The 27,472-nt window shown below is 50.5% G+C and overlaps 1 protein-coding gene across 1 annotated transcript in view; it reads right to left on the reverse strand.

Moving 5' to 3' along the window:
* Positions 1-13,308, reverse strand: part of LOC137346023 (zinc-binding protein A33-like) — a 31,298-nt gene extending 17,990 nt beyond the window's left edge. Inside the window, exons 1-2 of the mRNA XM_068009321.1 lie at positions 13,035-13,308; positions 7,699-7,794 (exon numbers count right to left, since the gene is read on the reverse strand). Coding sequence (XP_067865422.1) covers positions 7,699-7,794; positions 13,035-13,253 — 315 coding nt within the window. The 5' untranslated portion in view covers positions 13,254-13,308. The remainder of the gene's footprint in view (positions 1-7,698; positions 7,795-13,034) is intronic.
* Positions 13,309-27,472: the final 14,164 nt, after the last annotated feature.

The following is a 27,472-nucleotide window of genomic DNA, read 5'->3' on the forward strand; positions in this document are numbered from 1 at the left end:
GAAAAATTTGAAAAGACAAACAAACAAACAACAGGTTAGTGGAGAGGCTGAGGTAAGAGAGGAGAGGTAAAGACAGGCTGGAAGGGATGACTTGCTTTCTGGAGGTGGTGCTCACAGTACACTTAAAACAAACAGTCTTTGAAGTTGGTCTTCCGGTCTTCTGGTTGGGGGGGGGGGGGGAGAGTCGTCTTCACCTGGGTCAGCTGAAGCTGCCCAGGCACTATCTATCCCCTTCCGTCTGTTTAGCTGGGCAGCTTCAGCTGACCCAGGCTTGGCAATTGGGGTGGGGAGGGAGCTTCCCTGTGTGCTTGTGCAGCAGCACAGACTCCTGTTGAATTGGCAGCCCCACCCCTTGTTGTTCCAGCCACTTGTTCCTCCCCCAACAGTCCAAAGTAAATTACTGGTGTTCAGCACCCACCTCCAGACAAAGCCTTGTTTCCAAAAAATGTCTCTTCTCTTTAATGGAGACTGTTGTTGGAGTTTTCCTCTGCTTGTTGGTAGCTGCTCTCCCTTGCTCAGTGTCGCTCCTCTCTCCACCTCTGCAACCTCCAACTGCCACCAGCACTCTCAGCTGCACCTCGTTGAGGCACTCAACACTCAGGCTCCCAAATCAGAGAACAGCCAACCCTGTTTTTTTTTTTTTTTTTTTAAACAAGGTGACCTTTATACCCCAGGCCCCTTTTATATTTTTCACATCGAGGGGGCCTTTATCCCTCAGGCCCCCTTTATGTACATATTTAAAGTTTTAAAATAACTTTATTAAAACAGATAAATAAACAAAAAACTCAAATTAAAATGCCATTCTCGGCGTCGACGATGCACTCCAGTCCCTGCGGTGCCCACCGGTCGCGGAAGGCCTCAAGCGTACCGGCGGACACCGCATGCTCCTTTTCCAGGGACACCCGGGCGCGAACGTAACCGCGGAAGAGGGGCAGGCAATCAGGGAGGACGGAACCCCCGACGGCCCGCAACCTGGACCTGTGAATTGCCACCTTGGCCAGGCCCAGGAGCAGACCGACGAGGAGATCCTCCTCCCGGCCCAAGCCCCTCCGCACCGGGTGCCCAAAGATCAGGAGCGTGGGACTGAAGTGCAGCCAGAATTTGAGGAGCAGCCCCTTCAGATACTCAAATAGGGGCTGCAACCTCGCACACTCCGTATAAATGTGGAACACGGACTCGTCCAGGCCGCAGAAAGTACAGGTGGCCTGGGAGTCCGTGAACCTACTTAAAAGCCTATTGCACGGGACTGCTCTGTGCAGCACCCTCCACCCCAGGTCCCCGATGTAAAGGGGGAAGACTCCCGCGTAGAGAGACCTCCATCGGGGTTTCCCCTCGCCGCCAGATGGCAACGCGGACCGCCAGGGCGTGTCCGGCCGGCTGACGAGGGCGAGGAAGTGGAAAGTGTGCAGGAGCAGCCCGTACAGGAAACCCCTCCGCGCCGATTGGAATGGCACGGAGGGCATTCCCGAGAGGCGGCTCGGGTTGTGCGGGACCGGCTCCCGAGGAGGGTTTCGGGGCCTGGGTCCGATGAGCAGTTCCGGCCCAGCGGGGGTCAGCTCGGCCGGGATCGCTCCGCACTCCCGAGCCCCCTCGCCACCCTCAGTGAGGGGCGTCCCGGGGGTTTCAGCTACTCCTCCGCCCGCCGGACCGTCCCCGGAGTCGGCCGCCCGGACAGCCGAGGCGCTCTCCTCCGCCGGCGGGGGAGCGCCCTGACTGGAGGCGACCATGTTCCAGACTCGGAAAAGATCCCGGTAAAAGACAGGCAACTCCCTCAGAGAGGCGCGGCTAACGGACTCCACCGGGAGCTGCGTGTCGTCTTGAAGGCAGTGACACTGGCGGAAAAAATACGTCGCCAGCGCACACCATCTGGGAGGACGCTCGACGTACAGGTATCTCTGCAGGGTCCGAAGGCGGAGAGTCGCAGCCTGGGTGCGGACGCACACCAGCGACTGACCGCCCTCCTCGATCGGGAGACTCAGGACCGCGGCAGAGACCCAGTGTTTCCTCTTGCCCCAGAAGAAATCGACGAGTTTCTTCTGGATCTTGGTGGCAAATACAGGGGGCGGGGCCAAAGTGACCAACCGGTACCACAGCATGGAGGCCACCAGTTGGTTTATGACCAACGCTCGGCCCCTGTCGGAAAGCACTCGGAGCAGTCCTGTCCAGCGCCCCAGCCGAGCGGTGACTTTCGCCTCCAACTCCTGCCAGTTTGCCGGCCAGGCTTCCTCAGCGGGGCTAAGGTGGACTCCCAGATAGAGGAGGTGCGTGGTGCTCCACGCAAAAGGTGTCATCTCCTCCGGCAGGGAATCCACCCGCCACTGACCAACCAGGAGTCCGGAACATTTCTCCCAATTGATCCTCGCGGAGGACGCGGCAGAAAAGGTCTGCTGGCAGTCGCGCATCCTCCGCGAGTCAACGGGATCTGTGATTGCGAGGAGCACGTCGTCGGCGTAAGCCGAGAGGACGACCCGCATGGCCGGCTCGCGCAGAGCCAATCCCGTCAACCTCCTGCGAAGCAGGCACAGGAAGGGCTCCACGCAGATGGTATACAATTGGCCGGACATGGGGCACCCCTGACGCACTCCTCTCCCAAATCGAAGGGGCGCCGTCAAGGACCCGTTAACTTTGACTAGACACTCTGCGGCGGCGTATAAAAGTCGGACCCGGGCCACGAAATGCGGCCCGAGTCCGAAAGCGCGCAGAGTCCCGAAAAGGTAATCGTGATCCACCCTGTCGAACGCCTTCTCCTGATCGAGGGAGAGAAAGGCGACCGACTGACCAGTCCTCTGGGAAAGATGGATCAGATCCCGGACCAGGTGGATGTTGTCCTGGATGGACCGGCCCGGGACCGTGTAGGACTGGTCGGGGTGGATCATGTGGGCCAGCACGGAGCCCAGGCGGGTAGACATAGCCCGGGCAAAGATCTTATAATCCGTGCTGAGGAGGGAGACCGGACGCCAGTTTTTAAGCAGGCGGAGATCGCCCCTCTTCGGCAGCAGGACGATGACCGCCCTGCGCCACGAGAGGGGCATCTCCCCGGTCGCCAGGCTTTCCCCCAGGACCCGCGCGTAATCGTCCCCCAGGACGTCCCAGAACGCCCTGAGGAACTCCACGGTCAACCCATCCAGCCCTGGGGATTTGCCCCTCGAGAGCTGGTGGAGGGCGCCAGTCAGCTCCGCCAACGTGAGCGGAGCCTCCAATCCTTCGGCGCCCTCCGGGCTGACCTGCGGCAGGTCCTCCCACAAAACTCTGCGCGCATCCTCGCTGGACGGATCCGGAGAGAACAACGCACTGTAATACGTCCGGACCAGGAGGCCCATTCCCTCCGGATCCGTGATGGAGGATCCGTCGTCGGCCAGCAGCTCGACAAGCTGCTTACGGACCCCCCGCCATTTTTCCAGCGAGTAGAAGAAGGGTGAGGCGCGGTCCAAATCTTCCAGGATCTGGATCCGCGACCTCACGTACGCGCCTCGGGACCCTATGAGCTGCAGGTTCCTCAGCGCGCCCTTCTTCTCTTTGTACGCCTGCCACAGGGCCGGGTCCGCGACGGCATGACCGAGGCGGGATTCCAAGTCGAGCACCTCCCTCTCAAGGCGCCCGACCTCGGCTTCCCGCCTCTTGGTCGACCCCTTCGCGTACTCCTGACAGAAGACGCGGATGTGAGTCTTGCCCACATCCCACCATAGCCTCAAGGAGGGGAAGCCCCCCTGCTTCCTTCTCCAGTCGGCCCAGAGTCGACAGAACGAGTCCCGAAATCGCACGTCCTCCAGCAGCCGGTTGTTAAAGTGCCAGTACGCGGACCCCGCCCGCGTGCGGAGCGGAGTGAACTCCGCCCACACCAGGCGGTGGTCCGAGCACGGCACCAGCCGCATGGAGGCCGCCGAAACGCGGGAGACGTACGCCTGCGAAAAGTAGAGGCGGTCGATTCGCGACCCCCCTCCTCCAGACCTCCACGTGAAGGCGCTGGAGTCGGGATGGAGATTCCGCCAGACGTCCACCAAGTTAAGGGAGCTGATCAATCCCCTCAACTTCTCCACCGACGCTTGGCCGCGCTGGGGACCGGAGCGATCCCCCACCTCGAGGGTGCAGTTAAAATCCCCCCCGAGGATGATGCACTCGCCGCTGTCGATGGAGCTCAAGAGAGCGGACACTTCTTCAAAGAAGCGCGCTTGCAAAGCGCCGGGCCTGGGCGCGTACACGTTCACAAAGTGGAGCGGCACGCTACCCAGGCGAACGGCGAGGTGGAGCAAGCGGCCCGGCACTAGCTCCTTGACCCCCAAGATCTCCGGCTGAAAAGTCGGGGCCAACAAGATAGCCACCCCACTAGAAATAGGGGTGAGGTGACTCATGTAGACCCCACCCTGCCACTCCAGGAGCCAGGTGGCTTCGTCTCCCGGAACGGTGTGGGTTTCCTGCAGAAAGCTCACCGCGTATCTCCCTTCCCTAAGGACTGAGAGATTGTGAAATCTGCGGTGAGCCCCTCTGCTGCCGTTGATGTTGAGGCTGGCTATGGTTATCTTCATGTCAAAGGTACGTAAAACCCGTCACCAACAGCTCACTGTGAGGAGGGAGTGGAAGTGCACCTGGCCCTCCACTCCCCCAGCAACCCATTGAGGAACACATTAAAACGGCGCCTCTCAACCAGTTTCACGTCCGCGCGCTTGCCCGCTATCTTAAGGGCGGCACGGACGGACTGGATGATCAGCGCCAGATTCGACCAACGGTCGAGGGCCAGCTGAACTTTATTGCGGCAACCTCTGCAAGCCGCGAGGAAATCCCGGAGTTCCGCCGTGGGGATGAGAGGAGATTCGGTGGGAGGCACGAGGGACTCCACCACCTCACTGGCGATGGAATCAAGATCATCCTCCGTGCCCCGCACCGAATCCCCATCCTCCTCCGGGTCGTCACCGCCAGCGGCTGACACATCCACCACACACTGTGGGGCGGACGTCCCGGCCGCGCCAGCTGGTCCCGCCTCCGTCACGATCCCACCCCCAGGATCGATGGCGGAGGAGTCCTCTCTGGGTTCTATTGTGAAACTGGAGCCTGTAGGCACCAGCGGTTCAGGACCCCCCTCCACCTCCGTCCCCAGGCCAATGAGTGGTCCAGGAGAGATATAAGTTCCGGACTCCGGGAAACCAGCCGGAGCCGAGACTGGAGGCGGCGAGAGGAGGCCATCTCCCACTCCGCCAGCACCCACAGGCCCAGCAGGTGGGGCAGCATTCTCAGTTATAACTGGGTCGGGTGTCTCCTGGTTGGTGGTGGACTCCGGCTGGGAGGCCCGACCCTCTGGGGCCTCGCCCTCCCCTTCATTCAGAACACCCGACCCAGTAGCAGTGGCGGAATGGGCGGTTTCCCCAGGCTCCCCCACCACAAGCAGGGCCCCACTTACTCCTTCAGGAGGGGCCTCACGTACCGGGGCCATCCCCTCCCCTCCATCCTGAGGAATGGAGTGCTCCTGCCCGGACCTTGCAGCCTTGGTGGTGGCGGTAGGGGGAACCTGAGGACCAGAAACAGGAGGCAGCTCCCCTCCAACAGATGGGCCCTGCACCTCAGGGCCCTGTGTTATTTCTGTGGAGGGGTGCCTTCTCCTCTTTTTCGCACTTGGGCGCAGAGACTCAGAGACCTCCATGTCATCAGAGGCCTCCGCCTCCGCACCCTTTTTTCCTTTTTTAGTCACCCTGGGCCTGAGCCCAGCCCTGGGACAGGTGGATTCCATGGGAATGGGCTTTGGGCTGAGCTCAGGCTCGGGTTGAGTCAAAGTGTCCAGGGGACGCGCCTCACGATGTTTCTTTTTTCCCCGCGTCTTCCTTCCGCTCGGACGGACGCTCCCCTCCCCGCCAGAGGCTGTGAAAACCACAGCCTCCGGAACCGACTGAGCGGTGTCTGTTGGATGTGCGGGGGGAGTGGGAGGAGGTGCTGTGGAACCACTCTGGGCCGCCGAGGTGGAGCTGGCGGCCGGGAGGTTGGGGCAGTTCTTCCGAACATGCCCCACCCCCTTGCAGACGTGGCACCGCGCCCCGTCCGAGGTCCAAAAGACGCGGTAGGCCGTCCCCTGGAACTCCACATTAAATTGGCCCTCCGTGTCCTCCTCCCGCGCCAGCTGCATAAATAACTGGCGGCGGAAGGAGTAGACATGTTGGAGGCTGTGCTCCCGAAGACCAAGCCGGACTGGGGTGATCCCCGACCTCACCTCCCCCAGATGGTGTAGGTGGGGGAGGAGGAGCTCACTGGGAATGAAGGGTGGGACGTTGGACAACATTATCCGATGCGCAGTGGCCCCCAGAGGGTCCACTGGCAGGAAGGTCCCCCCCACAGTGAGCCCTTTACTCAGGGCCAGGGACACCGCCCGCTCGGTCTTCAAAAAGAACACAGCCTTCCCATACATTTTTGAGGCCGCAACAATGGCCGAGGGGCCGACAACCACGGCCATTGCCTTAACGCAGGCCTCAATAGACATGTTGGGGTGGGGATAGCTCTTCACCCCATGGCTGCATGTCAATAATTTAAAGGGTGACGGGGCCACGTGGGCAGCCACAGAAGCTGCAGCTGCGTAGGTAGTAGAGGGCCCCGCCACCGGTGATGAAGGGCTTGCCATGGGTCCAAGAGCTAAACCCACCCCAAATTGTGGACTTGCACACTAAATAACAGATTCACAGAAAAATTTGAAAAGACAAACAAACAAACAACAGGTTAGTGGAGAGGCTGAGGTAAGAGAGGAGAGGCAAAGGCAGGCTGGAAGGGATGACTTGCTTTCTGGAGGTGGTGCTCACAGTACACTTAAAACAAACAGTCTTTGAAGTTGGTCTTCCGGTCTTCTGGTTGGGGGAGTCGTCTTCACCTGGGTCAGCTGAAGCTGCCCAGGCACTATCTATCCCCTTCCGTCTGTTTAGCTGGGCAGCTTCAGCTGACCCAGGTTTGGCAATTGGGGTGGGGAGGGAGCTTCCCTGTGTGCTTTTGCAGCAGCACAGACTCCTGTTGAATTGGCAGCCCCACCCCTTGTTGTTCCAGCCACTTGTTCCTCCCCCAACAGTCCAAAGTAAATTACTGGTGTTCAGCACCCACCTCCAGACAAAGCCTTGTTTCCAACAAAAAAAAAAAGAATGTCACTTTCTTCTCTTTTAAAGGTGATTGTTGTTGGAGTTTTCCTCTGCTTGTTTGTAGAAGCTCTCCCTTGCTCAGTGTAGCTCCTCTCTCCACCTCTGCAACCTCCAACTGCCACCAGCACTGTCAGCTGCACCTCGTTGATGCACTCAGGCTCCCAAATCAGTGGGCAGCCAATCCCAGTGCTGTACCTGTCCTGGGAGTGTTTGATAGAGTAACATATTGTTTGCCTTTGTTCCATGACCTTTTGGTCAGTTATGTGGCCATGTCCAATCTACACCTTCTCCTTTGTTATCTCTTGCCCCACCCCTGCCTCACTTGCTTATAACCTGTGACATTTTTAATATTTGTCAGTTCCGAAGAAGGGTCACTGACCCGAAACGTTAACTCTGCTTCTCTTTTCACAGATGCTGCCAGACCTGCTGAGTGGTTCCAGCATTTCTTGTTTTTATTTCAGATTTCCAGCATCTGCAGTATTTTGCTTTTATTTTAGTGTTTGATACTTACTTTGTGTACCCAACACCAACATGTTTTTGTTTGATTAACACAAAACTCACATCAAAACATTCTGGGGAAATTGTATGATAAACTCACCTTGAGTGCTGAGATCTTGTGTTGTTGTTTGTACATAATCCCAGTGAACACTGCCTTCCTCTCCTTCAGTGTATTCAGTGAGGTTCTCAGTTCATTCTGCAAACACAGATAATTTTTTTTATTCATTAACAGGAGATGGGCATCACTGGTCAGGTCAGCATTTATTGCCCATCCCTAATTGCCCTCGAGAAGGTGGTGGTGAGCTGCCTTCTTGAACCGCTGCAGTCAATGTGGGGTAGGTACACCCACAGTGCTGTTAGGAAGGGAGTTCCAGGATTTTGACCCAGCGACAGTGAAGGAACAGCGATATAGTTCCAAGTCAGGACTGTTGAATAAAAGTTGCCTCCATCCCTCTCCTGTTCCTGACTCTCCCTCAGGTGCAGCTCCTCTGGTGTCAGTCACCCCTCGGCATATTACTCAGGTGCCCTCCATAAGCCTTGACAGTGACTTGGCAGGATGTTCAACTATGGTCAGCATCACAGTGATGCTTGACCCTTTCCTCACCTGGGATCCCCAAACGCCTGTGCACTTAGCAGACGGGAGTCGCTGGACATAGAACTGGAGGAAGATTCCCAGTTGACTTATCTGGCCCTCAACCCAGGGACAATAGCATTCAGCTCGAGCTTATTTGGCTCAGCAGAGCCTGGGGGCCGAACCTGGGCCTTCCTGCCCTGCATCATGTAGCAGACTGGGTGGTGCTCCTGCATACTGAGACGCCGGGCGAAGGAATTTATAAATAGAAAGACTTGTATTTCTGCAATGGCGTGAAGACCGTGTCACATCCTAAAGCACTTTACACCCAATGAAGGACTTTGTGAAATGTTGTCCGCGTTGTAATGTAGGAAACGGGGCAGAAAATTAGTGCACAGCAAGCTGCCACAAACAGCATTGTGATAATGACCAGATAATCTATTTTTCATGATGTGTGCTGAGGAATAACTTTTGGCCAGGACACCATAGATACCTCTCCTGTTCTTATTCACATTAGAGGCCTTGGGATGTTTTACATCCACCTGAGAGAGCAGATGCAGCCTTGGTTTATTGTCTCATCTGAAAGATGGCACCTCTGACAATGCAGCACTCCCTCAGTACTGGGAGGGTTAAGCCTAAATTTTGTGCTCTAGACTCTGGAATGAGGCATGAACCCACGACTTTCGGCATGGAAGTATGGTCTTGGTGGGGAGCTAATGTGATGCAAACATGTACTGTGAATTCAGCCTTCCAAATCCATGGTCATCTTTCCCAGAACACCATGTTTGAATCCTCCAATCAGGTGTCTGCCCCTGCCACCGTACTGAAACAGCTCTTATCAAAGTCACAAATGACATCCTATGTGACTGTGACAAAGGTAAACTTTCCCTCCTCGTCCTTCTCGACCTGTCTGCAGCCTTTGACACGGTTGACCACACCATCCTCCTCCAACACCTCTGCACTGTCGTCCAGCTGGGTGGGACTGCTCTCACCTGGTTCCATGCTTATCTATCTAATCATAGTCAGAGAATCACTTGCAACGGCTTCTCTTCCTGCTCCCGCACTGTTACCTCTGGTGTCCCCCAAGGATCTATCCTTGGCCCCCCCCTATTTCTCATCGAAATGCTGCCCGTCAGTGACACCATCTATAAACACATGGACTCGATGGGCTGAATGGCCTCCTTCTGTGCTGTAAATGACTCGATGATTCTATGACAATGTCACCTGTACACTGAAAACAACCAGCTGTACCTCACCCTTGCTTCCCTCGACTCCTCTACTGTTGCTAAGTTATCAGACTGCTTGTCGAACATCCAATATTGGACGTATAGAAATTTCCTGCAATTAAATACTGGGAAGACTGAAGCCATTGTCTTCAGTCCCCGCCACAAACTCTCTTCCCTCGACACTGACTCCATCTCTCTCCCTACAAGTGTCTGAAGCTAAACCAGACTGTTCATAACCTCGGTGTCATATCTGACACTGAGATGAGATTTGGACAACATCCCTTCCGTCACCAAGGCTATCTACTTCCACCTTCGTAATAATGCAGTATTGAGGGAGCACTGCATGGCTGGAGATGCTGCCTTTCGAATGAGATGTTAAACTGAGGCCCCATCTGTCCTCTCAGGTGGACATAAGCGATCCATGCCGCTGGTTTGAAAAAGAGCAGGGGAGTTCTCCCTGGTGCCCTGACCAATATTTATCCCTCAGTTATTTAATTGCTATTTATGTGAGCTTGGCTGCATTTTCCTACATTACAACAATAACTCCACTTCAAATAGTACGTCACTGAATGGACAACACTTTGGAAGGTCTGAGCTGGTGAAACCCGAATTATAACTGTAAGCCTTCTAAATGGGCACGGCTAAGATCTTGGAAATATTCTGGAAGAATTAGACATTTTTACAAGTTTGGAGAGCAGGGTGATCTCCAGCTATGGAGCTGCGTTGTCCTGGGTTTGGAGGTGACCAATTTAGGTGTCAGTGCTGTACATAATCTTCAAAATACTACCTCGCACAAAAGATGGAGCAGTTAACTTCGCGCTGAACTAGCCCCCTCTGTCAGTTTCCTGGTGCTATCACATTATTTTAAATCACAACATGAGTAGGGTGGAATAAGGAACTTGTCCAGTCCACACAACAGGACAACAAAGATACTCGGGAGACCCGAGAAAAGTGGCCATTCCTGTTGGGAGGGCTGTTTACACTTGAATAATTCCTGGGTATCCCGTCCAACAGCCATCTAGTGAATGCACACTCACAGCAAGGCACAGATCCAAGGCAATAGTTTTGAATAGGATGAGATCAAGGAACATATGCCAGGGGAAGAAATTCTGGACAATACACAGCGTAAAAAATGGTCACTGGCGAATCTACCAGGGGATGGTCATTAGGACAGATTGCCAAGGGATGGTCATTGGTGCCATTGCATCGAGGGATAGTCATTGGGACAATTGTATCGAGGGATGGTCATTGTGACCATTGTATCGAGGGATGGTCATTGGGACCATTGTAACGAGGGATGGTCATTGTGACCATTGTATCGAGGGATAGTCATTGGGACAATTGTATCGAGGGATGGTCATTGTGACCATTGTATCGAGGGATGGTCATTGGGACCATTGTAACGAGGGATGGTCATTGTGACCATTGTATCGAGGGATGGTTATTGGGACCATTGTAACGAGGGATGGTCATTGGGACCATTGTATCGAGGGATGGTTATTGGGACCATTGTAACGAGGGATGGTCATTGGGACCATTGTATCGAGGGATGGTTATTGGGACCATTGTAACGAGGGATGGTCATTGGGACCATTGTAACGAGGGATGGTCATTGGGACCATTGTATCGAGGGATGGTCATTGGGACCATTGTATCGAGGGATGGTCATTGTGACCATTGTATCGAGGGATGGTCATTGTGACCATTGTAACGAGGGATGGTTATTGGGACCATTGTATCGAGGGATGGTCATTGGGACCATTGTATCGAGGGATGGTTATTGGGACCATTGTAAAAAGGGATGGTCATTGGGACCATTGTATCGAGGGATGGTCATTGGGACCATTGTATCGAGGGATGGTCATTGTGACCATTGTAACGAGGGATGGTTATTGGGACCATTGTATCGAGGGATGGTTATTGGGACCATTGTAAAAAGGGATGGTCATTGGGACCATTGTAAAAAGGGATGGTCATTGGGACCATTGTATCGAGGGATGGTCATTGTGACCATTGTATCGAGGGATGGTCATTGTGACCATTGAATCGAGGGATGGTCATTGGGACCATTGTATCGAGGGATGGTCATTGTGACCATTGTATCGAGGGATGGTCATTGGGACCATTGTAACGAGGGATGGTCATTGTGACCATTGTATCGAGGGACGGTCATTGTGACCATTGTATCGAGGGATGGTCATTGGGACCATTGTATCAAGTGATGGTCATTGTGACCATTATATCGAGGGATGGTCATTGTGACCATTGAATCGAGGGATGGTCATTGGGACCATTGTATCGAGGGATGGTCATTGGGACCATTGTAAAAAGGGATGGTCATTGGGACCATTGTATCGAGGGATGGTTATTGGGACCATTGTATCGAGGGATGGTCATTGAGACCATTGTATCGAGGGATGGTCATTGAGACCATTGTATCGAGGGATGGTCATTGGGACCATTGTATCGAGGGATGGTCATTGGGACCATTGTAACTAGGGATGGTCATTGAGACCATTGTAATGAGGGATGGTCATTGGGACCATTGTAACTAGGGATAGTCATTGAGACCATTGTATCGAGGGATGGCCATTGGACCATTGTAATGAGGGATGGTCATTGGGACCATTGTAACTAGGGATAGTCATTGAGACCATTGTATCGAGGGATGGCCATTGGACCATTGTAATGAGGGATGGTCATTGGGACCAGTGTATTGAGGGATGGTCATTGGACCATTGTATCGTTGGATGGTCATTGAGACCATTGTATCGAGGGATGGTCATTGGGACCATTGTATCGAGGGATGGTTATTGGGACCATTGTAAAAAGGGATGGTCATTGGACCATTGTATCGTTGGATGGTCATTGAGACCATTGTATCGAGGGATAGTCATTGGACCATTGTAATGAGGGATGGTCATTGGGACCAGTGTATTGAGGGATGGTCATTGAGACCATTGTATCGTTGGATGGTCATTGAGACCATTGTATCGAGGGATAGTCATTGAGACCATTGTAATGAGGGATGGTCATTGCTCACATGTATTTCTGGGCTCTGTGCTGTATTGAACTGCTTTAGAGAAAAGTCAGAGAAAGGTGATTCCTGCAGTTCTGGACACCACACTGTGGGAAAGATGAAACTGTTCTCGAGAGGGTGCAGAGGAGATTTACGATGATGTTGCTTGGACTAGAGAATGAGGAAATATTGCAAAAAGCTAGGGTTGTTTTCTTTGGAAAATTATGAGGGGTCTATATAAAGTGGATAGACAGACCCTATTCCCCTTGGTCGAGGGGTCCATAACCAGGGGGCATGGATTTAGGTTAAGAGTTAGGAGGTTTAGAGGGGATTTAAGGGGACGCATTTTCACCCAGAGGGTGGTCGGGATCTGGGACTCACTGCCTGGGAGGGTGGCAGAGGCAGAAACCCCCAGAACAATTAAAAAGCACTTGGATATACACTCGAAGTGCGGTAACCTACAAGGCTACGGACCACGAGCTGGAGAGTGCCATTCGGCTGGCGGCTCCTTGTCAGCCAGTGCCGACATGATGGGCCGAATGGCCTCCTTCTGTGCTGCCAATTTCTATGATTCTACGATTGATTCTGTGCAGGCATAGATTGTGAGACCCAGCCCCTACCTTGTAGGTTCGAACAGCCTCGTTGATGGGGTTAAAGTTGTGGTCTCTGTGGATTTCTGTGTCGATGCACAGCAGACACATGGGCGTCTTGTCCACCGTGCAGTACACCTTCAGCGTCTCGCCGTGCTCCTCGCAGCGAGCCCTCCTCCTTCCTTCCTTCTCCTGCGAGCCCGCAGCCTCCCCGTCCATGCCTGACAGCACTGGATCCGGCCGGGGCATCCTGTACGTGGGGTGAGTGGGGTGGGGTGGGGGGGGGGGGGGGCGACTCTTCCCACACTGCTGACCCTCCTCCGTCGCCAGGAGGTTCCCCCACTGCTTGGCGAGACAGGAGTCAACGCTCCGCAGGGGTCGCTGGATCCGCACAGCCGCTCCCAGGCAGATGCAGCAAGTGGCTGCTCGGTTGGGAACGGCTGAGCACTGGTGCTCCAGAGGTCAATGCTGGGTGCAGCAAGCCCAGCTTTGTCACGACTATTTATAAGTCGGTCATCCTATAGCCAGGCGGCCGCTATCGTTAACTGTTTGTTGTTACAGTAATCTGACACAAGCTCTCGCCTCAGCCGCTCGACAAACACTCAGCACCTTCCCATTCTGCCCCCCGAAATAAAACCACTGGCTTGCATTTCACCAGCGCTGCCAAGCTTTTCGATTTCCCACTTTTGTTATTTCAGGTCTGCCGAAGGAGGGCCGGCAGAAACCCATGGGCTCCGGGTTTCCCCTGTTTCCTTGTGTTGGTTGCTTAAAAATAGATTCACATATGTATTGTAGGAATGAAATGCACAATTCTGCAGTCAACAACAACAACTTGCATTTATGTGGCACCTTGAACGTAAAAAAACGTCCCAAAGGCTGTTCACAGGAGAGTTTAACATCCAGCTGCATAAGGAGATATCAGGAGAGGTGACTGCGAGCCCGCTTAGAGGTGGGTTTTAGAAAGCATCTTAAAGGAGAGAGAGGTAGAGAGGCGGAGAGGTTTAGGGAGGGGACATTCAAAGCTTAATGCCTCGGCAGCTGAAGGCACGGCCGTCAATGATTAAAATCAGGATTGATCAAGAGACCAGAATTGGAGGAGCCCAGATATCTCTGAGGGGTTGTGGGGCTGGATAAGGTCACAGGGATAGGGAGAGTCGAGGCCACAGAGGGATTTGAAAAGAAGGTTAAGAATTTTTAAATTGAGGTGTTGGTAAACCGGGAGCCAATGCACATCAGCGAGCACAGGGGGTGATGGGCAAGTGGGTTTTGTTGCGAATTAAGACATGGGCAGCAGAGTTTTGGACGACCTCAAGTTTAAGGAGGGTAGAACGTGAGAGACCAGCCAGGAATGCATTAGAATAGTCGAGTCTAGAGGTAACAAAGGAATGGATGAGGGTTTCAGCAGCAGATGAGCTGAGACAGGGGTGGAGTCGGGAGATGTTACACAGGTTGAAATAGGCGATGGTGTGGATTTGTGGTCGGAAATTCATCACGGGGCTCAAATGTGACACCAAGCTTGCAAACAGTCTGGCTCAGCCTCAGGCAGTTGCCAGGGAGAGCAATGGAGTCAATAGCTAGGGAACAGAGTTTGGAGTGGGGACCAAACATATTTGCTTCAGTCTTCTCAGTATTTAATTTGACGAAATGTTTGCTCATCCAGTACCTGATGCCATAGAAGCATCTGACAATTTAAAGACAGTGGAGGAGTTGAGAGAGGTGGTGGTGAGGTCGAGCTGGATGTTGTCAGTGTACATGTGAAAATTAACAGTCTGTTTTCAGATGATGTGGTTGAGGAGCAGCATGTAGATGAGAAATAGGATGGGACCAAGGATAGATCCTTGGGGGACACCAGAGGTAATGGTGTGGGAGCAGGAAGAGAAGCCATTGTAAGTGATTCTCTGACTATGATTAGATAGATAAGCATGGAACCAGGTGAGAGCAGTCCCACCCAGCTGGACGACAGTGCAGAGGTGTTGGAGGAGGATGGTGTGGTCAACCATGTCAAAGACTGCAGACAGGTCGAGAAGGACGAGGAGGGAAAGTTTACCTTTGTCACAGTCACATAGGATGTCATTTGTGACTTTGATAACAGCTGTTCTGGGAAAGATGGGAATGGATTTGGGAGGTGACAACATGTTCATGGATTTAGAGAGGAAAAGAAGGTTGGAGATAGGGCAGCAGTTTGCAAAGGTGCTGGGGTCAAAGGTCGGATTTTTGAAGAGGGGATGATGATAGCAGGTTTAAAGGAGAGAGGGACAACACCTGAAGAGAGGACCGTTAACCATATTGAATAGTGTGGGGACCAGGAGGGGAAGTTGTGTGGTCAGTAGTTTAGTGGGAATGAGGTTGAGTCTCATGGAGAAGATGAGCTGAGAGAGGGCATGAGGGGAGATGGGAGAGAAACCAGAGAAAGAAGCGAGTTCAGGACTAGGGCAATGGGAAGCATTAGCGGGAGTTTGGTCTGGTGGGCTGGTGGAATGGAGGGAAAGTGCAGAGGCAGCTGCTCGGATGTCTCAATCTTTGTAACAAAGAAGTCCATGGGCTCCTCTGAGTGTTAGAGGTGAGGGTGGAGGAGGCAGGAGAGAGGGGTTTAAGAAAACAATTTGTGATGGAGGACAGAGGTCCGGGGTTCTCTTTGCTTTGCAAGATGATCCTGGAATAGTGAGCAGTTTTAGCAGATGAGAGCAGGACCCGATAGTGCTTAATGTGGTCCAGCCAGGTCTAGCAGACGTTCAAATCTCTTAGACTTAAGGGAGCAAAGATGCGGGGGGGGGGGGGGGGAGGGGGTGGGGGAGGGGTGGGTAAACCAGGCAGAATGACTCGGGTGAGAGAGTGTCATGGCTTTAGTGGCATCAAAGATGGTGGAGAGGGTGTGATGTAGCAAATCAACAGCTGCAGAAAGGTCATGTGACTATCATGCTCCTATTTGCTGCTCCAGTTGCTCTTCCTCAACCTCCCCCCACCCCCAACTCCAGTAAAACTATTTCCTCTGGTGAGGGGAATCAGAACAAGGGATGCAATCTTCAAATTTGAGCTCGGCCGTTCAGGGGAGATGCCAGGAAGCATTTCTATGCACAATGGGTAGTGGAAATCTGGAACTCTTTTCCCCTATCTAATTGTAGACACAGAATCACTTGCAATGGCTTCTCTTCCTGCTCCTCCTCTGTTACCCCTGGTGTCTCCCAAGGATCTATCCTTGGCCCCCTCCTATTTCTCATCTACACGCTACCCCTCCTCAACCTCAGACTGCCCACCGTGATGTAGATGAGAAATAGGAGGGGGGTCCAGAATAGATCCTTGGGGTTGGAAATTCAATCCAGACCCTTTTGACCTGGTCAACGTCTTTAGATGTTGCAGTTTATATTCCATGTTTTGTGTCGCTTTCATCACTGACTGTCACCAGTTGTTACATCTTGATACATGACATAGATACCTTCCTGGGGGTCATTGGATGAGTCGCCCCCTTAAACAGTCTGAACATTTCACTTTGTTGGGAGTTTACTCACAGTGTCCTGTACCTAATAGTATGGCAGCAGATCCAGGGGAGGTAACAATAACAATCGCTAGAGTCACTGCATTACAGGAAGGATGTGATCGCACTAGAGAGGGTGCAGAGGAGATTTACGAGAATGTTGCCAGGAATGGAGAATTTTGGCTGTGAGGAAAGATTGGATAGGCTGTGGTTGTTGTCTTTGGAACAGAGGAGGCTAAGGGCAGATTTAATTGAGGTGTGTAAAATTATGAGGGGCCTAGACAGAGTGGATGGAAAGGACCTATTTCCCTTAGCAAAGAGGTCAATAATAGATTTAAAATAATTGGTAGAAGGATTAGAGAGGAGCTGAGGAGAAATCTTATCACTGGGAGGGTGGTGGGAGTCTGGAACTCACTGCCTGAAAGGTTGGTAGAGGCAGAAACCCTCAGCTCATTGAAAAAGCATTTGGATTTGCACTTGGTTGCAGTAACCTACCAGGCTACTGATCAAATGCCGGAAGCTGGGATTAGATTGAATAGCTCTTTACTGACTGGCACGGACACGATGGATCGAATGGCCTCCTTCTGTGCTGTAATGTTTTCTATGTTTCTCATAACTGGACACTCATGCCTTTCACATATATATAAGCCCATGGAGCTAGCAGATGCATTGACGTACTTTCATATGTATTTCTCATGAAACTGTTAAATATATAGATGGACGTGTAGTTCTCACTGCGTGCAGCTGATGCGAACATGCAAACCTACTTTGTCGGCTATACATAGTGGACGTAAAACCACTGGACTCCCAAATAGCTAAGATTTTTAAGGGGCGGCAACTCGGATCCCTAATCCAGTTAAGTGGCAGGGACTGTAATGCATGATGATAAATTACTTCAAAGAAAACCGACAGATGATCTGTATTTCGGGAACAGCTGGCTGAAGAGGCCTGAAATGCCCATCAGCTGTTGACACTGAGGACATATAAGACACAAGTTCGTTCTTTAAGTCTGAAATTGGGAGCGTGGTGCGAGTCATGCTTTGGGAGCTCCAGGTATTGGAGGCATAGTTGTGGTCTCTGGCTAACCCAGAGGCTCTGGTTTGAACCAGATCGAGCGTCCCTGTGGGAAGTGCCCCTCATCATCACCTGTGAACAGTGTCCTGCCTCATCACCCATGTACAGTGCCCTACCTCATCACCCAATGTGGGCACTGCCCCTCCGTATTACCCGATGCACCCAGGCAGGGCTTGTAGGGTTGCCAGCTCTAGTTGGGCACAATCCAGGAAGTTTTACCACATAGTCTCCATCCGCCCCCACACATTCCTTCCTCCCGTTGATCAGCTGACTCTTCCCCATCCTTATAATTAATGGACAAAGTTATTCAACAAAATTTAAAGGGACACAATTTTGTTTTGACGCCCCCTATGATCTTCCAGGTTGATCGACGCTGGCGATTAATCTTTCATTCCAGGAGACTCCAGGGCAATCCTGCAGGGTGGGCGATCCTGAGAGCAGAAGAGCCTCTCTACAGGGCAGGAGATGCAAAGCTAAGGTGGCACAGTGACAGCTCTGGCGCAAGGGGCAGCTTCCATTCTGCATGTGGATATAGGAACCTGATATATTGCATACACAAAATAATTGGGGAAAAGATAGCAGAGCCATTGGAATGAAAATATGAAATAGAAATGGGCAAGGGTCAGATGGCTGGAGGACAGCTGATGCCAATTTTATATTCATAAAAGAGAGGTGGAATTCATCCAGGGATCCATAGACGAGTTCACTCAAGGTTGGTGATAGGTAAAATATTCGGAATACTCAAACATCTAGAGTCTGAGAAGATAATAATCAGCACACATTCCAAAAGGGAAGGTTATGCTTGACCAAACTTCTTGAATTCTTTGAAGGTTAGAAGAAAGATTAGAAAAGGGTAATGTAAATGAGGAAGGAAGCACTAAAGGGATTTTTTTATTCGTTCCTGGGATGTGGGCGTCGCTGGCCAGGCCAGCATTTATTGCCCATAAGAAGGTGGTGGTGAGCTGCCTTCTTAAACCGCTGCAGTCCATGTGGGGTAGGTATACCCACAGTGCTGTTAGGAAGGGAGATCCAGGCTTTTGACCCAGCGACAGTGAAGGAACGATGATATAGTTCCAAGTCAGGATGCTGTGTGACTTGGAGGGGAACTTGCAGGTGGTGGTCTTCCCTTGCCGTTCTAAGTTGGTAGATGTCACGAGTTTGGAAGGTGCTGTCGAAGAAGGCTTGGCGAGTTGCTGCAATGCATCTTGTAGCTGGTACACACTGTTGCCACTGTGCATCGGTGGTGGAGGGAGTGAATGTTGAAGGTAGCGGATGGGGTGCCAACAAGCAGGCTGCTTTGTCCCGGATGATGTCAAGCTTCTTGCACCCATTCAGGCAAGTGGAGAGTATTCCATCACACTCCTGACTTGTGCCTTGTAGATGGTGGACAGGCTTTGGGGAGTCAGGAGGTGAGTTACTCACTGCAGAATTCCCAACCTCTGACCTGCTCTTGTAGCTGCAGTATTTATATGGCTACTTCAGTTCAGTTTCTGGTCAATGGTAACCCCTAGGATGTTGATAGTGGGGGGATTCAGCAATAATAATGCCATTGAACGTCAAGGGGAGATGGTTAGATTGTCTCTTGTTGGAGATGGTCATTGCCTGACACTTGTGTTGTGCGAATGTTACTTTCCACTTATCAGCCCAAGCCTGAATGTTGTCCAGGTCTTGCTGCAGAGGGACACAGACTGCTTCAGTATCTGAGGAGTTGCGAATGGTGCTGAACATTGTGCAATCATCAGCAAACATCCCCACTTCTGACCTTATGATGGAGGGGAGGTCATTGATGAAGCAGCTGAAGATGGTTGGGCCTAGAACACTACCCTGAGGAACTCCTGCAGCGATGCCCTGGGACTGAGATGATTGACCTCCAACAACCACAACCATCTTCCTTTGTGCTAGGTATGACTCCAACCAGTGGAGAGTTTTCCACTTAATTCCCATTGTCTTCAATTTGAAGAGGGCTCCTTGATGCCATATTCAGTCACATGCTGCTTTCATGTAAAGGGCAGTCACTCTCACCTCACCTCTTGAGTTCAGCTCTTTTGTCCATGTTTGGACCAAGGCTGTAATGAGGTCAGGAGCTGAGTGGCCCTGGCGGAACCCAAACTGAGTGTCAGTGAGTGGGTTATTGCTGAGTAAGTGCTGTTTGATAGAGGAGGTTCACTAGATTGATTCCAGGGATGAGGGATTTGTCTTATGAAGAGAGATTGAGCTGTTTAGGCCTTTACTCTCTGGAGTTTAGAAGAATGAGAGGAGATTTAATTGAGGTATATAAAATGATTAAGGGGATTGACAAAGTAGACGTAGAGAGGATGTAGAGCAATCTAGAATGAGAGGTCATAGTTTTAGGATAAGGGGTAACAGATTTAAAACAGAGATGAGGAGAAATTACTTCTCTCAAAGGGTCGTGAATCTGTGGAATTCACTACCCCAGAGTGCGGTGGATGCCAGGACATTGAGTAAATTTAAGGAGGAGATAGACATTTTTAATTAGTAATGGGTTGAAGGGTTATGGAGAACGGGCAGGAAAGTGGAGTTGAGGCTGAGATGAGATCAGCCATGATTGTATTGAATGGTGGAGCAGGCTCGAGGGGCTGAATTGCCTACTCCTGCTCCTAGTTCTTATGTTCCAGCACTTTGCTGATGATTGTGAGCAGGCCGATGGGGTGATAAGTGGCTGGGTTGTATCTGTCCTTTTTTTTTTGTGTCGAGGACATTCGTGGACCATTTTCCACAGTGTTGGGTAGATGCCAGTGTTGTAGCTGTACTGGAACGGCTTGGCTAGGGGTTGCGTTGATAGGTTAGATGAAGAGGGTTGGGAGGAAGCTCGAGTGGAGCATTAACACTGTCATTGACCTATTGGGTCAAATGGCCTGTTTCTGCTCTGTAAATACTATGTACGGAGGGGCCAAGCCCTGACACAGGTCTTACTTTAGCATGTCGCTCAGAAGAGGATGACTGGAGGGGATGGTGGGGGTCATGGGTCCCACCGACACCCGACACCCATAACATTTCTACTGCAGTTTGGCAGCGCGCTGACCCTGTTAGTCATCACTGGCCCAGGACTGACTTGCTGGTATCTGGGCTCTGGGCTCTGAGCCTCCCCTGTTTATTCTTTGTTTAGGTTCTGTTCCCTAGAAACAGCTCCCTGACTAATCCGTGCACCTGTTTTTGTTTTTGGTGGAGCCGTTAATTCTTGAGCAGCAGGCTAGCTGGGGCTGCTGGTTATGCTAGTTTTCGAACCATTGCCGTGCACTGTCCCTTTGACCCTTGTCTTAACACAGATGTCTGCTCCTGTTGCAAGGATGGGGTTAGTGTCACTATGGAACTGGGGACAAAGGGTATCCTCCATCCTTCATCCACCGATATCCCCCATTGATAGTGTTTTACCACCGATTGGAGTGAACCTCATTGCATTCAGCGCCCTCCTTAATGTACCTGCTAGCTGCCATCGTATATCCACCATAACTGACAAAAGGGGAGGAAGGGAATGAGAGAGTGTGGGTATGAGAGAGAAAGAATGAAAAAGAGAGAGCGAGGACGTCAGAGCGAGCGAGGGAGAGACAAGGAGTCAGGGTGCGAGGGAGGGCAGAGTGAGTTGAGAGGGGGAAAAAGTTCGAGTCAGGCTGAGAGAGAAGGAGAGCGAGTGAGTCAGGGCAAGAGGGAGAGAATGGGAGGGTGTGGGTCAGGGTGAGAGAGAGAGAGAAAGGGGGGGAGTGAATTAGTATGGATGACAGAGACAGGAAAGGAGTAAGCCAAAGTGGAAGACTGAATCATCAAATCAAAGAATCATTGAATAATACAGCACAGAAGGAGGCCATTCGGCCCATCATGCCTGTGCCGGATCTTTGGTAGAGCTATCCAATTATTCCAACTCTCCTGCTCTTTCCCCATCATTCCCAATAGCCCTGTAAATATTTGCCTTTTGAAGAATGTATCCAAATCTCTTTTGAAAATTATTATTGAATCTGCTTCCACCACTCCTAGTGGCAGTGCATTCCAGATCACGACAACTTGCTGTGTAAGAAAAAAATCCTCATGTCCTCCCTTTTTCGTGGTAGAAGACAATAAAAGCATCCCAATAATAGTAGAAAATTAGGGGCAGAAGGGAGAGAGAGCTTAAAACAATTATCACTCGAGAAAAAAGCACTAGGAAAACTAATGGGACCAAAGGCTGACAAGTCCCCTCGACCTGATGGCCTGCATCTTAGAGTCTTAAAAGAAGTGGCTGCAGAGATAGTGGATGCATTGGTTGTAATCTTCCAAAATTCCCTGGATTCTGGAAAGGTCCCAGCTGATCGGAAAAACACACATGCAATGTCCCATTTAAGAAAGGAGGGAGACAGAAAGCAGGAAACTATAGGCCAGTTACCCTAACATCTATCATTGGGAAAATGCTGGAATCAATTATTAAGGAGTTATTAGCAGGACATTTAATGAGTCATAATGCAGGCAGTCAGTATGGTTTTGTGAAAGGGAAATCATGTTTGACAAATTTATTAGAGTTCTTTGAGGATGTAACAAGCAGGGTGGATAAAGGGGAACCAGTAGATGTAGTGTATTTGGATTTCCAAAAAACCAATCGATAAGGTGCCACATAAAAGGTTACCACACAAGATAAGAGCTCACAGTGTTGGGATTTTATTATATTAGCATGGATAGAGGATTGGTTAACTAACAGGAAACAGAAAGTCGGGAGAAATGGGTCATTTTCAGGAGGGCAAACGGTAACTAGTAGAGTGCCACAGGGATCAGTGCTGAGGCCTCAACTATTTATAAACTATATTTTAGACTTGGATGAAGGGACCGAGTGTATTGCAGCCAAATTTGCTGGTGATACAAATGTAGGTGGGAAAGCAAGTTATGAGGAGGGCACAAAGGGCTGAGTTTTAGCAGCCCATTGGAGACAGGCTGGGAGACGGGAGTCCACAGAATTGCGATGGGAGGTGGAGGCGGAGGGCGGGGGGTCTCCAGCTGGCTGAGGTGGGACTCCCCCTGCCTTTTCAGCCTGGCACCGGGGTCCCGGCCATGGTCACAGAATCCAGCCCAGAGACTGACATGCGTCTGACAGCCAATGCTCATGCCTGGACACCTCCACCGAGAGGGTGGGTGATCCCTTCTCCTATTTTTTACTCACCTTTAGTCACATTTAAGGCTGAAATCTTAATATTCTGCACTGCACCCACCTTGCCATTGATCCACTTTCAGCACTGCAGCCAGGTCCGAGGGACAGCCTCCTCTCCAAACTCCTTCCAGGCTTGCTTGGTCTGCCCTGCCGGACTCCTGCTGCTGTCCTGGGGGAACAGGACTTCCCTCCGCTCCCTTACAGCCTGGAGTACCACCTCCGGTGAGGCATCGCTGAATCTTGAGGCTACTCTTGACTGAGCTTTGACCTTTTCCTCAATTTGTACTTCTGCCAGGGGTCTCCTCACTGCTCTGTCAGGGGCTGCTACGTTATCATATGCTTCTGGCTGGCATTTAAATTTGGCACCAACATTTCAGTATCCAGAACTTTCCCCTGCCCACTGGTCACCTCACCCGCCTGCCAGCCCTGACAATATCCCATGCGAAACTCCACTTCCCCACTCCACACAACCCTCCCAACTCACATGGCCATGCCACCCACTTCTGGCTCCGGCAGCGGGACTTGTCTCCTCTGTGCAAAATTCAGCTGAAAGGGTCTGCACAGAGATATTGATAGGTTACGTGCGTGGGAAAACATTTGGCAGATGGAGTATAATGTGGGAAATATCAGGTTGTCCACTTTGGCAGGAAGAATAGAAAAGCAGAATATTATTTAAATGGAGAGAGGCTGCAGAATGCTGTGGTACAGAGGGATCTGGGTGTCCTTGTACATCAGGGATGTCCAACCTTTTCACGTGTGTGTGGCGGGGTGGGGGGGGGGGAGGGCGGTGCCACATTACAATTTTTGACTTACGTACCCCGGTGAGACAATTTTGGAAAGATAAGGGCATTAAAAATTTATCTATTAATCAAAACAACAACAAATGTGCATTTTTGTGAAGAAGCTTTAAATAAGAAGACTAATTTATTGACTTACTTTCTCGTCATTATGTTGGACACTGATTTAGTGAGATAGCTGGTACTTTTTTTGCTTGCAAAATTAGTTAATGTTTGCTTGCACACTTGTATTGATATGGAGTACTCCAGATAGATGTCCATCTGTCAGGAGTGATCTTGATCACTCTTTCTCCCTCTCTTGATCTGTATCGATCCCCCTCCCTCTCTGTGTCCCCTTCTCTGTGACATTCCCCCCTCTCTGTGTCATCCTCCCCTCTCTGTATCCCCCTCTCTCTCTCTCCCCCCCTCTCTCTCTCTGCGTGCCCCCACCCTTACCATTGCTGAGATTGGGAAGAGCAGTTTCCAACTTCGGACAGATTTGTGGTTTTCCAAAGGGTTTTGAAAAAAACAATCTGAACCCACCGGAAAACCCTGGAGCTGTCCGAAGCTCGGAAGCTGCTCTTCACGATCCCAGCAACGGTGAGCTGTGAATATGGAAGGGAGTTTTAATGAGCATTGGATAAAGATCTGAGGTTAGAAATTCCCGTTCAGCTGTGAAACGGACAGTGCGATTTCTTTTTAAAGCCAGTCTGACCGGAAAGAAGAAGCCAATGGGAAATTTCTCAGCCCTGAAATTACCAGTCATGGAGCTCAAAATATTTTACCACGGACACTGGTGTCCGTGTACGGACCCGTTGCTGACCGCTGGCGAGGATGAGGAGCAGCCGAGTACAGTTTATAGACATGGACCAGCTGGAGCCCTTTGGCAGGCCAGATCCTGGCCCAGGGTCCATATGATAGCCAACCCTGTTATACATGAATCACTAAAAGATAATGTTCAGGTACAGCATGTAATTAGGATGGCAAATGAAATGTTGGCCTTTATTGCAAAGTGGGATGGAGTATAAAAGTAGGGAAGTCTTGCTACAACTGTACAGGGCATTGGTGAGACCGCACCTAGAGTACTGTGTACAGTTTTGGCTACCTTATTTAAGGAGGGATATTATTGCATTGGAAGCAGTTCAGAGAAGGTTCACTAGGTTGATTCCTGGAATGAAGGGGTTGTCTTATGAGGAACGGTTGAAAAGGTTGGGCCTATATTCATTGGAGTTTGTAAGAATGAGAGGTAATCTTATTAAAACATATAAGATTCTGAGGGGGCTTGACAGGGTCGATGCTGAGAGATGTTTCCCTCTTGGGGAAATCCAGAACTAGGGGGCACAGCTCATATCATCCTCACTGTTTGCTGCACCTCCAAGTTTGGTATCATCAGCAAATTTAGAGATTGTATTCAGTATTCCAAGATACAAGTCATTTATATATAGCAAAAAAAGCAGTGGTCCCAGCACTGACCCTTGGGGAACATCACTGTCTACCATCCTCCAGTCTGAAAAACAACCATTTACCACGACTCGCTGTTTTCTGTTCTGAGACCAATTTGTTTTTATCCAATTGGACACTGACCCTCCTATTCCATGAGCCTCAATTTTGTTAACCAGCCTTTTATGTGGTACCTTATAAAACGCTTTCTTAAAATCCATATAGACAACATCTACCGCATCTCCTTCATCAATATTCTCCGTACTACATCAAGGAAGTCAATTAGATTCATCAAGACCCCATGACATTAGTTGAAGAAGAGCAGGGGAGTTCTCCCCAGTGTCCTGGGCCAATATTTCCTCCCTCAACCAACATCACTAAAACAGATAATCTGGTCATTGCCGCTTGCTGTGTGCAGAAAGGCTGCTGCACTTGGATGGGCGGTCATACACTTTGAGCTGTCCAGAGAATGTGAAAGACACTATATCAATGCCAATCTCTCACTGGCCTGCTCTTTTTGACATCTGGGAATAATTGGGTTTCTTCTGCCAACTGCTCGGATTCAGTTTCATGTAGGCTGCACTCTGAAAGGTCTCTCGTTGGCTCTAACTGGGGCTCAAGTCATTTGTCCCCACGGGCATTGCTCGAGGCAGGCAGCTGTCTCTCTGCCTGAGTACACTGGCCTTGTCTTAGTAAACAAATAAATGCCTCTTGTTTTGTCGTTCCCATGCCAACCTTCGATCAATTTAAGAAAACAAGCCACTTTTTGACATCAAAATAGATGCGGATGTGGGGTACTTTAAAATTCTCATCCTTGTTTTCAATTCCCTCCATGGCCTCGCTCCTCCCTATCTCTGTAACGTCCTCCAGCCCCACAACCCTCCGAGATACCCGTGCTCCTCCAATTCTGGCCCCCTTAAACATCCTCCGATTTTATTCGCTCCATCATTGGTGGTCGTGCCTTCAGCTGCCTGGGCCCTAAGCACTGGAATTCCCTCCCTCAGCCTCTCCGCCGCTCTCCTCCCTTAAGACAGTCCTTAACACCCACCTCTTTGTCCAAGCTTTTGGTCATCTGTCCTAAATATCTCCTTATGTGGCTCAGTGTCAAATTTTGTCTGATAATGTTCCTGTGAAGCACCTTGGGACGTTTCACTACCTTAAAGGTGCTATCTAAAAACAAGTTGTTGTTTAATGTGAGGAGATAGAGGTACAATGGTCTTACTCCTGGGTTAGGGAGGGGGAAAATCATCCAGGGGTCCAGCTATTGAAAGGTGCGTGCGTGTTGCAGGATTCAGGTCTGTTGGAATGTGTGTCAGGGTCAGGAAAGGGGCAATCAGATAGTCTCGAAGCATGCTCATATCAAACTGCAATTGCTTTGTCTTTATATTGGAGCAATGTTAGCTCCAATTTACCCTCCCCCCCCCCCCCCCCCGCCACAGCACCGCTAGGTTTGTATATAAAGTTACCACCTGCATCATGAGAACATTGGAAATGTGCCATTGCATATTGGCTCTTATATTTCAGGCAGATTCTAATCACTGATTTGGGAGGGGAGAATGCAAGGACTTGTCAAAGGAAACTATCTGATAAACCATTATCTTTTTAAGTGAGATTTCAGATGGTGCTGAGTATTACAAAATCAGACGCAGGCTTATTTAAAAATTTCAATTGGTGGGACAGCAGTTATGTGTAACAAGAGGGACATTTTTGATAAGATAATGAGATAGGGAGTTATACTAATCTCATTCGCCCCCTGGGGAAAAAAGAGCTCATTTGTAAGGGAATCAGATTAGTAACTGAAGTTATTGATGATGTGTACATCAAATTACATTCTCTTCAAATGGAGTTGGCTTTACCTTTTGATGTAACTATGTAATGTAGAAAAGTGCACGGGGTGGGGTGGGGGTAGAAGAAAATTATAGAAGTGCCAAATGAAAATAAGAATTTAAATTTCAAGGGTTCGATCTACTTAGATACTGAAGTCAGAACAGTAAGGTGCACGGATACTCCATATTACAGCTCTCTCATGGACACTCATGCATAATACTGGAGGGCAAACATTTCCTGTGGAACTACATCCTAAGCAAGGGTTCAATATTTACAGGAAAGGGAAAGTCTGTGGGAAAAATATTATATAGGATATACAGCACAGGAACAGGCCATTCAGCCCATCTGACGTCTAATCTCCACTCGAGCCTCCTCCTGCCTCTCCTCAGCTAACCCCATCAACATAAGTTTCTATTTTCCTTCTCTCTCATATGCTTATCTAGCTTTCCTGTACTATTTGCTTCAACCACTCCCCGTGGTAGCGAGTTCCAGATTCTCACCACTCTTTGGGTAAAGGAGTTTTTTTCTGGATTTCTTGGGGATTATATTGAGGGCCTGTAGAGATGCTCTTCCCCACAAAAGGAAACACTCCATCAAAACCTTTCATAATTTTAAAGACCTCTATTAGGCCACCCCCTCAGCCTTCATTTTCAAGAGAAAAGTGACCCAGCCTGTTCATGCCTGTATAACCATGCAATCCTGGTATCATCCCTGTAAATCCTCTCTGCACCCTCTCCAGTGCCTCTATATG

This window comes from Heterodontus francisci, chromosome 29, assembly GCF_036365525.1.
Source record: "Heterodontus francisci isolate sHetFra1 chromosome 29, sHetFra1.hap1, whole genome shotgun sequence".
NCBI classification, from domain to species: domain Eukaryota; kingdom Metazoa; phylum Chordata; class Chondrichthyes; order Heterodontiformes; family Heterodontidae; genus Heterodontus; species Heterodontus francisci.